The following is a 15,619-nucleotide window of genomic DNA, read 5'->3' as shown; positions in this document are numbered from 1 at the left end:
GCAAAATTTGACTCAGACTAGAATTTTCTTAATTTACCCACCCTTCCTTTGCCCTCCCAGATGTATATAAGTTGCTTTTTTAGCTGAACAGATGCAAAGCTTTATTATACAAATTCTTTATGTTGAAGCTATCGGCTTGTTATGCCTGATGTCATGCATATAAAGATAGGGGAAAAAAGCGATCCTAACCTTTATCTTCATAACGAAATCCCACATGGGAAGTTAGCGATTTATTTTTCATAATTTATTCAAATATTGATGTCTGGGATTCCATGAGCCTGGTAACTGTAGTGTATACTTTGAGTTAATACATGTTTCAGATGCAATATGAGTACACAGTGCTTATAAACAGCCGTTTAAGCTGTAGGCCTGCTTGAATTAAAGTTCTGCAAATTTAAGGAACAGATTGTTGTAAAAATTGATAATTGTTCCATCTAAATTTTTCAAATAGCACAGTAACAAAAAATTTTGTTGAGGTCAGATTTTCTTATTACTCAAAGTGTTGGTGTGTAATTAAAACAATTATAAAAAAGGGTGACACAGTTAACGTAAAAAAAATCTAAATAAAATCTAAAAATAAAATCTGATGCTTTCAACATGTTGGCTTTTTGTTTTTTATTTCACGCTCCGATATGCTTAGACAAATGTTCCATGATACAAGAAATCAATAACAAAACTGACCAGCTATTACATATTTTCTAACAAGACACCAGATATATTAGTTATTTTCCTACAGAGCCTATAACCACTATTGTCAACAACTGCCATTGTAAAAAAACGGTCAGGACAACCAGCAGCCCACTGAAACAAAGGTCTACATGGAAACATCAATGGTTAGGAGACAGATATTGAACAATTAATCCAAGAGACATTTCTGATGCTGTCAAATCATTAACAATGGAACAGACACGGTACAACCTGCAAAAAGATCTCGCTTTCATTTACAATTATTAAATGAGTGCAATAGATGACCACTTTAATTGGACAAAAGAGATGCAAATCATTCCCTGCAAAAAATATGAATGAATGCATGATTATTACTAACATGATCACTTAAAAACCACCAACAGTGGTTACTAATGCATGAAAATGAAATATGCAATGAAATACAAACATCACGATTCCTCCATCCTGATTTATTACAATCTCCTATAAGAACATCACAAAGCATTGCCCCCACCTCCAGCCCTTCACTCCGAGGACCTGTAGAGGTCTAGCCATATGTGAGAGCCTTTGTTGGAAAGGATACACACACACACACACACACACACACACACACACACACACACACACACACACACACACACACACACACACACACACACACACACACACACACACACACACACACACACACACACACACACACACACACACACACACACACACACACACACACACACACACACACACACACACACACACACACACACACGTAAAGCACAAATCTGAGAAGCAGTGGGAAGCTGCAGCTCTAGGGCCAGAGAGAGAATGCGAGAAACCCCCTTTCCACACACACACAAATGCTCGAGTCCACATGCAGGCTAGGGCCAGAGTTAAGGTGGATGGAAAAGCACAGTCCGTTACTGGGCTGTCACTGTATCTCTGAAACCCTAGCCTTCAATTTCTGCGAGGGGTATAAGGATGAGGGAAACACAGGAAAGAGGTGGGGGATGAGGGACAGGAGAGGAAAAGAGATCCACAGACAAGGGCCCAGTGAGTTGCTGCTGATTGTCAACGAGATTAAGGGGTTAAAGGGTTTGAGGGGGATTGAGACGGGGACTGCAGGGGCCACTGGGGGTGGGGAGGTGGGGATTATGCCACAGCTTAGCTTTCAGCAGCTGTAATTGGACCAGGAGTGGCGGACATTTAAGAAACTAGAGCTATTCCAGATGAGGCAGCGTCCTGCAAAGGCACAGCGCATTCACATGCTATTCTGGATGTGCAATAACCGCACAATGACACAGTGACGACATGATCAATATGTGCTCGACGTGATCCGTGTGTAGCCAGATTTAACAACAAGGGAAATGGAGGGTAGCGGAGTGCTCTAGCAAGAACAGAAGCCACAGACAAAAGAAAAAAACTACTGAACAAAATATGCCAACCATGAACATCACAAATACAAATTAACAAGAAAAACTGTTATCTTCAGACTCGACGTGAATAGTTTCAAACTCCAAATCACAGCTTTAATCATTCAAAATGAAAACAACTGATATTAGTGATGAAGAACATCAATGATGTGATGTTGGGTGCCAAATGCCAGTGTGTGCATTGTAGTACTAGATTGATGGAAATAGCAGAATCTTACCAGTTTGCTGTAATGGTATTTGCAGTATCCACAGTATTTCACATTATCAGCATCTGAACCCTGTTCTTCACACAACAACCCAGCAAACTGAGCACTAGATTGAAAAGAAAAGTTGTATCAGAAAAGTCTACAATGCAGAACTGAAGTTAATAGATTACCCAAAAATGAAAATTATTTTATCATTTATTTATCCTCTTGTAATTTCAAACCTGTATGAGTTTCTTCTGCATTACACAAACGATATTTTGAAGAATGTCGGTAACCAAATGGTACTGGCCACCATTGATTTCCAATGAATGAACACAAAGCCACTGAAACATTTAAAAAATGTCTTCATTTCTGTTCCACAGAAGAAAGAGGCCTATACAGGTTTTAAATGACATGAGGGCGAATAAATGACGAAATAATTTTTTTGGATGAACTATACCTTTAAATATGTTTTTTTTGTCTCAAAAGAGAATTGTACAGTGCAATACTTTAGGACACATGATCAGTTTTAATATGCACAAAGACAATTTTACGTCACAACATATGTGAGATTTTAATTGCTAGAAACTTTGGCGAACTGTCATGTTTTCAGGGTTAAGGTAATGATTGCTTTTTTAACACTGTACAAGATGCAAGCACTACTAATATACACTATATAGCTACCAGCAAAAAACAGAGGAAGAACTGAGGTGGTCACTTAAAAGTTGAGATTTTTCCATTTGCCCTCAATTGAGGACGAGTTTAAAGAGTAGAAATGCTTTTAATTCAAACACTGGATTTACAGCGTTTCTAATACACAGAGAAACATAAGTGAGAAAACATTAGTGAGAGGCATTCCCCCAACAGGCTATATTGAATTTTGAATTATGTGTTTTTTGGTGATAAACTTGGTTACCAATGACCATTATAATAAATAAATGCCCAAAAGAAACATTCAGAGGATCACTTAAGAGTGAACCCAATACCCGTGTTTGTTTATGGATGTTAATTTGTGTTGATGGAATTTCTACCCCCTACAGATTGACACATATGGCTTGAATGAAGAAGACAAACATGCTTTAATGGTTTAGAACAATCAGAGTCATGTGACTCACCATGTGACGTGAAAGGCCTGTCGGCAGCCATGTTTGTTACATGTCATACAGGCTCCAGAAGCAGCTTTGCTCTCACGGCCTTGTTCCTCACATATGTAGCACGTCTACACAAACAAATGAAATAAAAACAAGGCTGATTCTTCACACACAGAAAAAGATAAATCTTGAAAGCATTTATTACAGTATATAACGCATTGCCGTTTAACCCAATGCTTGTTTAGCATGAAGGCTCTCCCAATTTAACAAGTTTCTCTGAAGCTGCTCTTCCCAGCGCCTCCATTATTAGGCAAGTGATAACCATGCCATTTAAAATTGGCTCACAGTGAGGCCTCAATTACCAACAGAGCTGAATCTATTTTATCTCCTATTTTAAACCCCCTATTTCAAGCATGAGATTAAAGTGGCCTCCTTAGTCCTGCAAGTCATCAGACACAGTACAAAATCCAAATCAAACAACACTAACTGATTGTTTTGTAGTTATCTACTGCATTGAAGGGCATCCATAGAAAGCAGAAGGTAATTACGTTTTCAAATGAAAAGTGAAATAAGAGGTGTCATGATGGCATATCCTATTAATACCTGAGCTAACAGTGTTTTCTTTACCCTCACGGTTGAGTGAAAAAGTTTTAGAACAATGTCTAAACATTTAGACATTCTCAAGTTACAGTAATGCACCATAATTCAATGCCATAAGAATACAAGAAATATACATGGTTCCACATTTATAATATAAAATTTAATATGTATAATTTGCTCTTTTTACACAATCTTTGTTAATTTTTAAACAATGTGAATGATAAGTTTGACTCATTGATTCTCGTGAGCTGTAATGCTAACGTACTGTGTTTATTCAAGACTGATAAATGTGGCACTCAGTGCCTTATGAAAACATGCTCACAGCATAGGCCTAAACTCCATTCTCGCATACTGTTTACACTGCTGAGCTGATTTATGAGATCCTCATGTTGAGACTTTGCTTTCCAACTGATATCATCACACTTATTGCAATAGGAACACATGTAGCACAATTAGGTGTGTGTTGAACAAAGTGGTCACGCCGAGGTTATGGAACTTACCTTGTTATAACGTTCATGAGGGACAGACTGAAGCACGATGGGCTCCATGGTGGAAACATTGGCGAACTCAACCTCTGGGATGTAAAGAGCACAAACCACATGGGCCCAACCTAAACAACACAACACCACATACAATCAAGCAGAGGCTTAGATTGAGACCAAATTACTACTGTACTACTGTTCTATTGGAAATTCCTTGAAATCTAGAAAAGCAATGCTCAACATCGTCAGCATTTCAGTCACATTTGAAAGTAAACATTATTAAGCAAAAATATGGAAAATTAGACAAACAGTCCCATTGGAGTGACATCTACCCAAAAAAAGTATTAAACTTATGTAACAGCATTACAATAAAATGGGGCTGTCAAACAAAATGCACAATTAATTGCATCCAGAATAAAAGTTTTGTTTACACACGTCTGTGTATTATGCAGAATAATTTGGTGTTTTTAGAAACATGCACATACATGCATATATTTAAGAAATAAATAAAGAATGAAGACATTTATATATAATTTAGATTATTAGCAAATATAAATAAATACACATGAAAATCTCCTAAATATGTATACATACATGTGTATGTCTATGTGTTTATAAATACAAAATAAACATCTACAATAGACAAACATATAGAATATACATATATTAATTAAACACTCATTTTTATTCTGGATGCGATCTATCATTTAACTGCCCTAGAATAAAAACTACATTAATCATTTTTCACAGTTTGCTTTTTTCACACTACTTTCCACCTAAATCAACGGAGAAGGCTAGCTAATGTTTGTTAATGTGAGCATTTCCATAGAATGTCGTTAAAACATCACTTCATGCATATTTTTGTAAATATGTGTTTTGTTTTAGGCATAATTTAAGATTTTTAAACCGGATAATAACTTTATTGAAGACAGTAAACATTTAAGATGTTTACTGTCGAAATGTAAATTTATTGTTAAAATGTTTTATTGTTAAAAGGCATAAATCAACGAAAGCTTATAGGCAGAAAAAGCACTAATATAAAGCCTGTTGAGACCATGGTTGTTGTTTGCTTACAGTCATGTCTATGGGCCTATAAGCATGGCTTCCTGTACTGTGTGAAAAACACTTATTAAAGCGTGTGGGCAAAGTGTGGCCACATAAAGAGGGAACACCAGGATTGGATAAGATGGCATATTTTCTTCTGCCTACAGTCTAGACTAAGTGTGGAACCATAGGGTGTCAACCACACGCACACTACATAAATATTATTTCATAATTACAGGCTCGCACCATCTTAGCTTTTCTTCACATCAGCTGTCTTTCAACCACAAAACCACTACATTCCTTGAATTTGGTTTAATAACCGTATTTCGCAAGCGGGTGCAAATTAGTTCTAGTTATTCAGTGTAATGACTCAGCAGCAGGCCTAAACTTAAAGGTGAACCTATGAACTGTCTTTGACCCCAGCCTAAAGGGACAAGGAGGTGGGTTGTTGTTTTGAAGTCCCTCCCTCCAAGAATCCAGCAGAAGCCTATAAAGCAGGCAATAAAAAAAAACCAAGCACACCCAAATAAACTTCAAACCCATCAAACAGAAGGGCGGCTTTCTTGAAAATAACAATTTGCCCAAGATGTTCTTAACTGCATGTACATTATACTAATCGTGTATTCCTAAAATTTTAGTTTAACAAATTAATGAATGAAACCATCAATCAATCAACAACAGGTCTTGCATGAAGGGGAAGTTGGTCAGAACTGAATGTGGTATGGTAAAAAATGACACTGTATTGGTTGATCACAAAGAGTGCACACCTCTACTTTTAGAAAAAGATTTTGCTAGTTAAAACAATTGCTTTAATAAAAATATGACATTGTTTGGTCAAACATGATCCAACTCATAAATAACTCCAGGAATTTCAATATGCTTTTAAATTTCAGGCAAACAGACATTAAATAGTTAGAAACTGCTGAACCCTAAGCCTGGGGCGATGATGTTTCCCTCATGGCCGCTAAATAGCTTGCCGCCTCCAAAGATGGGGCATGGTCTCGCAGCTGTGTCCCATGCCATGTTTACAGTCTCTGAACTGCCCTCACCGTGAACCCTGAGCATGAAGAACAGAAGTCCGTTCTCAGCCCCACAATGACCCCGCTGAGACCGCCCACTCATAAAAATAAGGTGAGATAGATAAACACTCTTCCTAACCCCCCCCCCACTCCTCAATTATTTGAAAAAAGGTAAATGAATTCCGCAAAGCTTTTACCCACTTTTGCAACAAAAAATACAAGATGGGACAACACACCTGATTGATTCAAAAGCATTTTTGGTGGCGTTTAAAAAACAACAACAGAGTAATAAGGCCTGTAATCTCCCAATGAAGTCCAAATTGTGTTGAACAGAGACACAATTCAGTAGTGAATAATTTTGTCCATTTATATAGATTATTGCCGGGAACAACATCTGTTTTATTCTGTATTAAACAACAGTATCAGCAGCATCTTTTGATGGAAAATGATCTGTGATCACATTAAGAGGTTCAGGAGAATGGCTGCAATAGTCCAAATTGCAAATCTAATTGTTTTTTGATGTTCATTAAAGGTGTAAAATAATTTGTTATTGTGAGCACAGCGTGCACTTCTCCCAAGAGCTCACATCTTTTTAATATATTTTAGAAACTGTTAATTCACCAACAAATAGACTTTCTTTTAGGATTTCAGAAAGCTTAACAAAGGTGGCATTTGAAAATAAAAGAATTCCTATAATTCAATATAGTAAAGTAAAGTAATAAAGTTACTTTTTCTGAAAATATTTTATTAAACATTCATTCTTTCAAATGCAGTGCAAAACATCAATAGCTCCCGTTTCTGGATACAGGTTTGTATTTAGCCACAGAGTTACTACAGTCAATTCCTGTCAGCGGCATTTCAAGTGGATGGGTAAATTATTCCTAAAAAAATCATTGTTTCTAAAAGATGGTGAAGTTAGAGGTCTTACCTCCATTGTCTGTTCGTTTCAGGGCTCCATCTTTGTGGGGACACAGCTCACATCTCTGAAAAGAGAAGAGAAATAACATGAATCCACTCGCACTCAATCAGCTGCAGGCCAGACACGGCTCTGATGGTTTTTAGGAACTCTCGGCAACAAACGAAGGCAAATGGTTAGACCTTTTTTTTTGAGGGTTAGACATAATTTGTTTCTTTGAAATGAGAAAGCATAGCATCCCGGCAAAACTGAACAATGAAACTGTAGACAAGTGCCATCAACAGATGACTGAAGCTTGGAAACAACTGCCGCTGTAACCCAGCAGAACTGCTGTTACATATAAGAATAAAATGTGACCTGTTCTGCTATAGGAGAAAACAGGTTTAGACAAACTGTATCAGAGATAAATAGACCGAAACAAAACCAATAAAACAGGTTGGTTTAGCAAAGACAACTACTACCCTTCTGAAGGCAACAAAATGAAAACAACAAAAGAGCCTGTCGAAAGAGCCCTTGTGCATAAACAATGACATTTCACTCTTCTACTCTTCTTAAAATGTTTACCTAATAAAGCTTTGAACAGGGTTATTTATTTGGGGCAAAACATTATGCTTGGAACCATGCCATTATGTGCCACATACCACTATGTTCAATGTTTTTAAACTTCTGCTCAGTCGGCTGTCCTCCTCCTCTTTGTTACAGGTGGTGGACAGTCCTCCTCCTTCAGAGGCCTGCCAGCTCGGCTTTCTCCCCCTCCACCCTTTAATCTTTGGAAGTGGCAAAGCAGGGCACAAATGGAAACAATTGGCTCATTTTTAGTATGTGGAGGAATAAAGTGCAGAAATGTGGTTTCATAATTAGGATTTCTGTTTTAAAAATAGGTTAAGAGATGTTTGGTAGTGCAAACTACGATCTTCACACATCTTTGGGGTAGAATTGCAAAAAAGCAACAAAATATGACCTCAGAACACGCCTGTAGACAAAAAGGACGGAAAAATCCTTTTTCATTACAGAACAGGAGCAGAAGGCATTAAATATGGCCTGTAACCTCAAAGGCGTGATGTGGGACACTGTTTTGGTATGAATCCAGACCTTTCAACAAAAAATACCCACATAATGGATTGCATAACAGGTTTCCCTTCTTGACACATATTCTTCTGGTCTAAACTGCCACTTTCATTTCATGTCTCATAGCTGCTGAGCTTTCAAAGGAAACTGCTTAAACTGCCAGTACAAACTGTGTCTATCCTTACCATTCATGTTTCCTGCTCTCAGCCATCATCATCTTTTTTTCATAACAGAATGGTGTTTATATTAGGCTAGGTTTTATTCAAGATATTATCTTTGAGTACCATGCACCAAACATGCTACATTTCCAGAGATCTTTTTTTGGGAACTGATTCAGAAATATTCAGCAAGTTTACATGAGAAACTGTGGGAAAAGTTTTGGGATATTTCACCCAAAATTTTAAATTCTGTCATCAGTTACTCAGCTTCGAGTTGTTCCAAATCTGTATAAATGTCTTTGTTCTGATGAACAGGGAGAAATATATTTGGAGAATCCTAATAACCAAACAGTTATTTCCTCCAATTGACTCCCTATTAAAATCATGAAGCCATTGTGACTATGTAAAACACAGCAGACATCACATGGATGTTTTAACGGTAAAATTGTTAAAATTTTGGATTTGCCTATTCAGAAAGACCATGGGTGACCCTAAATTTTAGCTGGTGCTCCTTGTTGGAAGCACTAGTGCTACGAGGAAAAAAGTTAATTTAGTGCCCTGTTAGGAACTTTTTCGCATTACGTAGATCTAAATATTGCATTTACATGAGGTAAAGTGTATCGCAATATTGCCAAAATCCTATTATAACCGCATTATGAGGGTGCATGTAAACATAGTAACTGTAGTGTTGGGAGATATTCTCTATAGTCAGATAGTTCTATTGCCCGCCTGTGGAATGCCGAAACATGATAGTATCACGGGGCGGGGCAATTTACTCATTTATCTATGACAAGCTGGATTTGTGGATAAAAACAGAAGCTTACGTTGCAAGAAAATGCTCATGTGTGACTGCAATTAGCATTCTATCAGAGTCTAAGTTCAGTGCACTAGGCAACATTGTTACTTCCCACCACAACTTTTTAAAGGAGAGAAAGTAAACAATTGATGCAAGTCAATTTCATTAATCCATAATGTCACTGATGCCCACGTGTGCTGTTAATACTTGATTGCCAAACGGGAACAACTCAAAAGCTGGTTTTAAACCCTCACTCGCATAGCAATTCCTGCAAGGGAAAGCCCGAGCTGCACGCATCACAAGCTATCTGGTGCACGGACAACTCAAAGCCTGCACATAATAAACTCTCTCTAACGTGAGGAAAAACCTAGCGTGCATTGCAAGCTCTCTTGCACAAAGAAATGTGCTATGCGCGTTGGTAATATTTATTTGCAGCATATGTTGGCAAACAGCCAGCTATCGTCTAGGTGACATCAGCTATTGCCGATATGTCTGAATATAGTCGATACACGATATTCGGTATCGTCAATCGGAACAACCCCAAGTCACTGACAACCCCTGCTGTGCTGACACATTTGATATATACATACATAGTTGTGAACAAAACTTCACTAACACAGGTTCAATCACACAGTTCGTAAATGTACAAGACACCTGATATAAACAAAGTAAACACAGATTCTGCATAAAAGCAACCTAAAATAAAGTACTATAGGCAGTGTTTCCCCTAACATTACCTTAGGGGGCACTCCGCCCCACCAACGGCTCCCCCCTGCCCCCCTTGAAGGTCGTGTTAATTATTATTTTCTATATAGCAGCATATCACAAGAGAAGAGCATTTAAGGTTTCCTTCCCTACACAACATGTCTATACCTTGTTCTTTTATTAAACAAACTAAATAGCATTATGGTATTTATCTTATTTACATGGCGGCATGTCATTTCTGTCTCTACGTTTAAAAATTATCCCCTGCTCTCCTTATCGAGTTCTGCCCCGATGCTTGCATACATACATATACACAAAGACACGTGCGCGCCCATACAAAGGTAAGCAGCACACTCCCACAGATAGCGCGTGTAGGAAAATACATCATGTTTACCACCTGAAAAGCAAGCGGATAAAAATCCCAGGGTTGTGAAAATTACAATGTTGGCTCTCCTGCTCAGAGTCTAAATAAAAACAGAAAAGACGCACGCCCTGCCCCTGACAAGCCACAACAGTCCTGTCCAGTCACCACCAGATGACAGGTTTTCACCCATCTTGGCTTCGTTCCATCCGCACCGCAAAACAGAAGGAACCATTCAAAACATCAAACTATTTCTGTAGTTTAAATTGAACAGCGCGTGCCGTCTACATAACTAAGATGTACACATAACGCGCACCCAGGGACATTTTTTGATTATATTTTGCAGATATCGTCAAATATCTTTATCTTGCACTAAACACGCTCCACGTTAACCCTTTTTGCTCCGTGAGCACTGCTTTTCCTGCCAACGAACCATCGCATATATAGACCTCCTGTCACCAAGAGCAGAATACCAAATGGAAACCACTACTGTATCTCTTAAGTAAACGAAAATACAGTAAAAAAGTTAATTTTTAGCTGCAAGTCAGTTTACTGTTTTCTATTAGTTTTGTGGCAGATTATAAATCATAACATCTAGTATCTACATTTAGCATTAATGATATTAATCATATTAATAGCATTAATAATCAGCATGTTAAGAGCATTTCATAATTAATCAAGTTTTAATTGGAGATGACTTAGAATCTAGTATGAATGGCATGGTAAGGCTACTTGTTAGTAACTTTATTATTTCTGCACATGATACAATTATTTCAGTTGTTACATTTTGATGTCAGTAGTTTTACTAAATCTTAAAATGGGCCACTAGGACTTCACTTTAGCACCAGAGCCAACAACACATTTTCTCAGTTGCCATGCCTTTCTATGTTTCATACTGTGGGTAACAGAATATAAAATAAATTGCTTGAAAAACATTAGATGTTAACCTTTTATATACAGAACATATTAGACTGGGCTCAATTGATTAAATATTATTTATTAAATTATTGTCTGGACCTCTGACGCAAGAAAAAAAAGAGACCACATACCCCCCAAAGCCGTAAACCAAGGGGAAACACTGATATGCCTTGAAAAATATTTGTTATCTAATCCAGGAAATGGATCAGTTGCTGAAAAGTATTGCTTCAAACGATATAATAAAATAATCTAAAAACTGACAGGAGACATATGTATTGCAACTAAACTGTAAATGGTTACTAATGGACAAGCATACAACTACTACCATTTGAGTACAACAACAATTCTGGCTCAAAGAAACAAAAAACATATTCAGCTTTATCTCAAAGTGCAATAGCACCATTGTGTACAGTGATGACTTGAGTGACGATTCTGCACTTGCCAGTTTTTTGCAGTTACACATCTTAAAGGGATAGTTCACCCAAAAATACAAATTCTGTCATAATTTACTCACCATCAGGTTGTTTCAAACCTAAATATATTTCTAACACAAAGAAAGATATTTGTAAGAATGTAAGCAATTTTAAGTTCTGTGACATCATCCACATCCATAGCAGGAAAAACATTGTATATTTTGTTGTTCTGTTGAACACAAAGTGAGATATTTTGAAGAATTTAGGAACACAAAGAGTTCTGGGGCAACTTTGGCTACCATTTAACTTTGGTTACCATTCCTACTATGGCAGTCAATGATGTCGTAGAATTTAAAATTGCTAACATTCTTCCAAATATATTTCTTTGCATTCATCAGAACAAAGTCGTTTATACAGATATGTAATTACACGAGGATAAGCAAATTATGACAGAATCTAAATTTTTGGGTGAACTATCACTTGAATAACTGGCCTAAATGTGCGTCAAGTTAAAACTAATGTCCAGAATCTAAATAATATGCTTTGATTTGAATAATTTTTGTGGTCAAACTAAGATAAAAACAGCTGGATTTCACCCCAACATTATTGCTCAATGTCAACACAACTGCCCTGCAATCCAGTCCAGAAGCATATTCAGTCACACATCTGACCTAAATAAATAAAGCCACCTGATCACAGACATCCTATGTCTTTCATTTAGTGTCTGACTCTCATTCCACCTACCAAAGTTTGCACTGGTAACTTGGCACCTGTTGTGCTACAGAAACACATGGGGGATACATTTACCAGTTCACAAAATCAATAACAAATATCTCATCGACTGTCAAAAAGAACCTGCAAACAAACCCAATATGTACAAAAAATGATGGAGTTCTAGAAAAAAACAGATCTGAAAGACAAAGCCAGAAATATTTGTATAAAAGATAAGGAAACTCACCACCCTCGCAGCTCGCTCCTGTGATTCACATTTCCTGCAGAACCAGGGGCCTGTGGGGACTTGGACAATTCCATAGCAGGCTGTAACAACAAGAATAAAGGACAGATGATATAAAGAGACTGTCTTCTAACTACTGTAAACACACAACTTTAGTTTTTGAGTTTGAAGGGTAAGCAATGTTTGAGTTTTTTGAAGATATCTTTTATGACACAACTCTTCCCAACAAACCACTGTTTATTGTTTTGTGTTTGCCTTTTATCAGAAAAGCTATGCCAATAACAACAGCAAAATTCAGCAAAATGCAATTGCGTATTGACTGACTTAATTGCAAGACTAGATGCTAAACAATGATTAAAGACTAAACTTAAATATGTTTACCTGCAAGACAAATAATCACCTAATATTAAGCCTGTGCCATGAATCGTCTTTTAATGGTGTTAACGATTTATGTTTCCCACGATTAATTTAGCATAATATATATCTACTATTTTTATGCAAACCCCACAGACAAACATGAAGAGTGACCATTAGTAATGATTTATACAAAAGAAATCTAAAATGGAGTAGGAAGTTTCCTTCCGAAGGTGTTTAGATGATTGATTGCGTGCTTTGAAATATAGTGTTGAAGTTCAATGGCAGAAGATTATCACATATTCCTCGGCTGTAAAGTACAGGCCTAATAAATATGCTGAAGTGAAAATAATAACAAAAGTTCTGAACTGACAATACAATCCGTGTCATTAATTGTGATAAAATAATCACGATTATCATTGTCCACAATCGTGCAGCCCTAACTAATATAAAACCAAACTCTTCATTCAATAACACTAACCAACAGCAAAAAAACACCAGTTTACTGGTACCTTCGATTGTTCCTGGAATAAAACATTGGGTATGAAGATTACAATCATAATCGTTTGAATGAGACTACCTTATTCAGATCAAGAAGGAAGCATAGCTCACAGACAATCTGAACTGACGACAGTGCTATCAAACAATCTAACATGCAATAGAAGTTAGAAATTCAGCTTCCCAGTGTCAAAGCAAACTCCTACACAGCATCATAGAAACAATTTGATCATCTTTAAAACAGTCACGTGTCCTACAAGTTTCTCTAAAACGTTTATCTATCGCAAACAATACTCACGAAACATACATGTGTACATAAAGCGTGACCCCAAGAATGGTTAGTTATTTGTCAATATTTGACAGCTTGGATGACTGGTCATAAATATGTGCTCTACGCTTTACTGTAATGACCTCGAGAGCTTCTCTGAGTGTTTGACACATGTCTGTTTTCAAATCTACGACGGACACGTTGTTGGTCCTGAAACAGTCGAGATAATGAACATACATGCTGTTAGTGCTCGTGCTAACGGCAAAACATTAGCACGCAGACGGAACTTTCCTCGCAAGAACAAAACACAACGAATCGACAGTTCCAACTAGCAAAATGTTTCAATTGTCGTCCCAAGTGTCACAAAAAGGCGCCATATTGCGGCGTTCACTTTAAACTTTCGTCACACTGTGCGTTCGGTTGAGCTAAGTTAGGCTAGGCTAGGCTAAGCTAATCCTCTCGGCTCAACAGCAGGGAACTTATCAAAACATCCGCCTCGTACATGCCTCCCGTAAAGAAATGATCACATATCGACTCAAGGCACGTGAATGCTGTTGTCTTCATTTTTACCTTGGTGGACGGCAACATTACACCCGTGACCGTCGCAGTAGACTAGAGGGTTTTCGGCCCAGCCTCTCTCATCCGAGCAGACGCAGCAACCTCCGATCATCTCCTTCATAGTACTCGCCGAGTCGTCGTCTTCCTCTGGCAGATACAACTCGCTGGATACCATCTACCGCCACAACAGAAAGAGCAACAAAAAGGCGATCGGGCGTTTGTCTCGCGAATCCCTATCTCCACTGAAAGTCGAAGTTTAAGTCCCATTTCGATGAAAAGCCATATTTCAGTCGCCTTGGTGTTTAAGCGGGGTTTTTGGGCTCAACACATAAACCCAGTCCTGAAGACCAAGGCGCATGCGCGGAACGCGCTGAAAGGAGCGTGCCCGTGGACTGGAAGAGGCCTTGTGGGTTGTTTGATACACGCGACGAGCGCCATTGAATTTTTCCTCTGGCGGGGGCGGGCAATGGTGCACTGCCACAAGCGAGATGGTTTTTGCATTGAGGTGACAACGTATGATGTGAGGAGCACACGTGGCTGTCCCATAAAGAAACGAGTGTGACTTGTATTTAGTCCTACAATTCTGCAGTTAGCAGATTGCGGTTACACATGCTGTTTTCATTAAGGTGCTAAATTAATTACCAGTTAAACCTCAGGACAGAAGAAAACACATAAGTAGGCATATAGTTGATGTTTCTTTTTCCGACTTTGTGGAATACATCTATCTATTTGGAAGATGGGAAGAAGTCATTCCAATTAGGATACTAAAGTATACTCTTAGTAAATATATCAAAATGAACGCTCATATACTCTAATGCGTATTCCGCATTGAAGACTCGATGAAGCTGTCACCATGAGGTTATTTCCTAAATGGATAAATAAGCTTTTTTAATAATAAATATCTAAATGCAATATCGCTCAGATCTAGAACAATAGTAAACGTATATCACCACTGCATGCATGTGAGACATCTTGCACTTTTGTAAAACTAGGCTACTTTTATCAACCGCTGACTTAGATGCTTTTTGAAACGAGTTCCTATATGGTGGTCTCTTATTTATAATGAAATGTTTTTTAAATGTTTGCTCAGTTATATTTATCTACAAATCTTATTTAGACATTTATGACGTCTTC

General features: G+C 37.7%; 1 protein-coding gene across 1 annotated transcript in view; it reads right to left on the bottom strand.

Moving 5' to 3' along the window:
• The window catches only part of mllt10 (MLLT10 histone lysine methyltransferase DOT1L cofactor), a 39,900-nt gene extending 25,026 nt beyond the window's left edge, over positions 1-14,874 (bottom strand). The window contains 6 exon segments of the mRNA XM_079447577.1: positions 2,315-2,408; positions 3,397-3,500; positions 4,473-4,582; positions 7,446-7,500; positions 12,811-12,890; positions 14,498-14,874. Of these exon segments, the coding sequence (XP_079303703.1) occupies positions 2,315-2,408; positions 3,397-3,500; positions 4,473-4,582; positions 7,446-7,500; positions 12,811-12,890; positions 14,498-14,660 (606 nt within the window). The 5' untranslated portion in view covers positions 14,661-14,874.
• Between the last annotated feature and the right edge of the window lie 745 nt (positions 14,875-15,619).

Source organism: Barbatula barbatula, assembly GCF_947034865.1.
Source record: "Barbatula barbatula genome assembly, chromosome: 23".
Taxonomy (NCBI): domain Eukaryota; kingdom Metazoa; phylum Chordata; class Actinopteri; order Cypriniformes; family Nemacheilidae; genus Barbatula; species Barbatula barbatula.
Note: the sequence above shows the minus strand (reverse complement) of the source record. Positions and strands in the feature narration are given on the sequence as shown.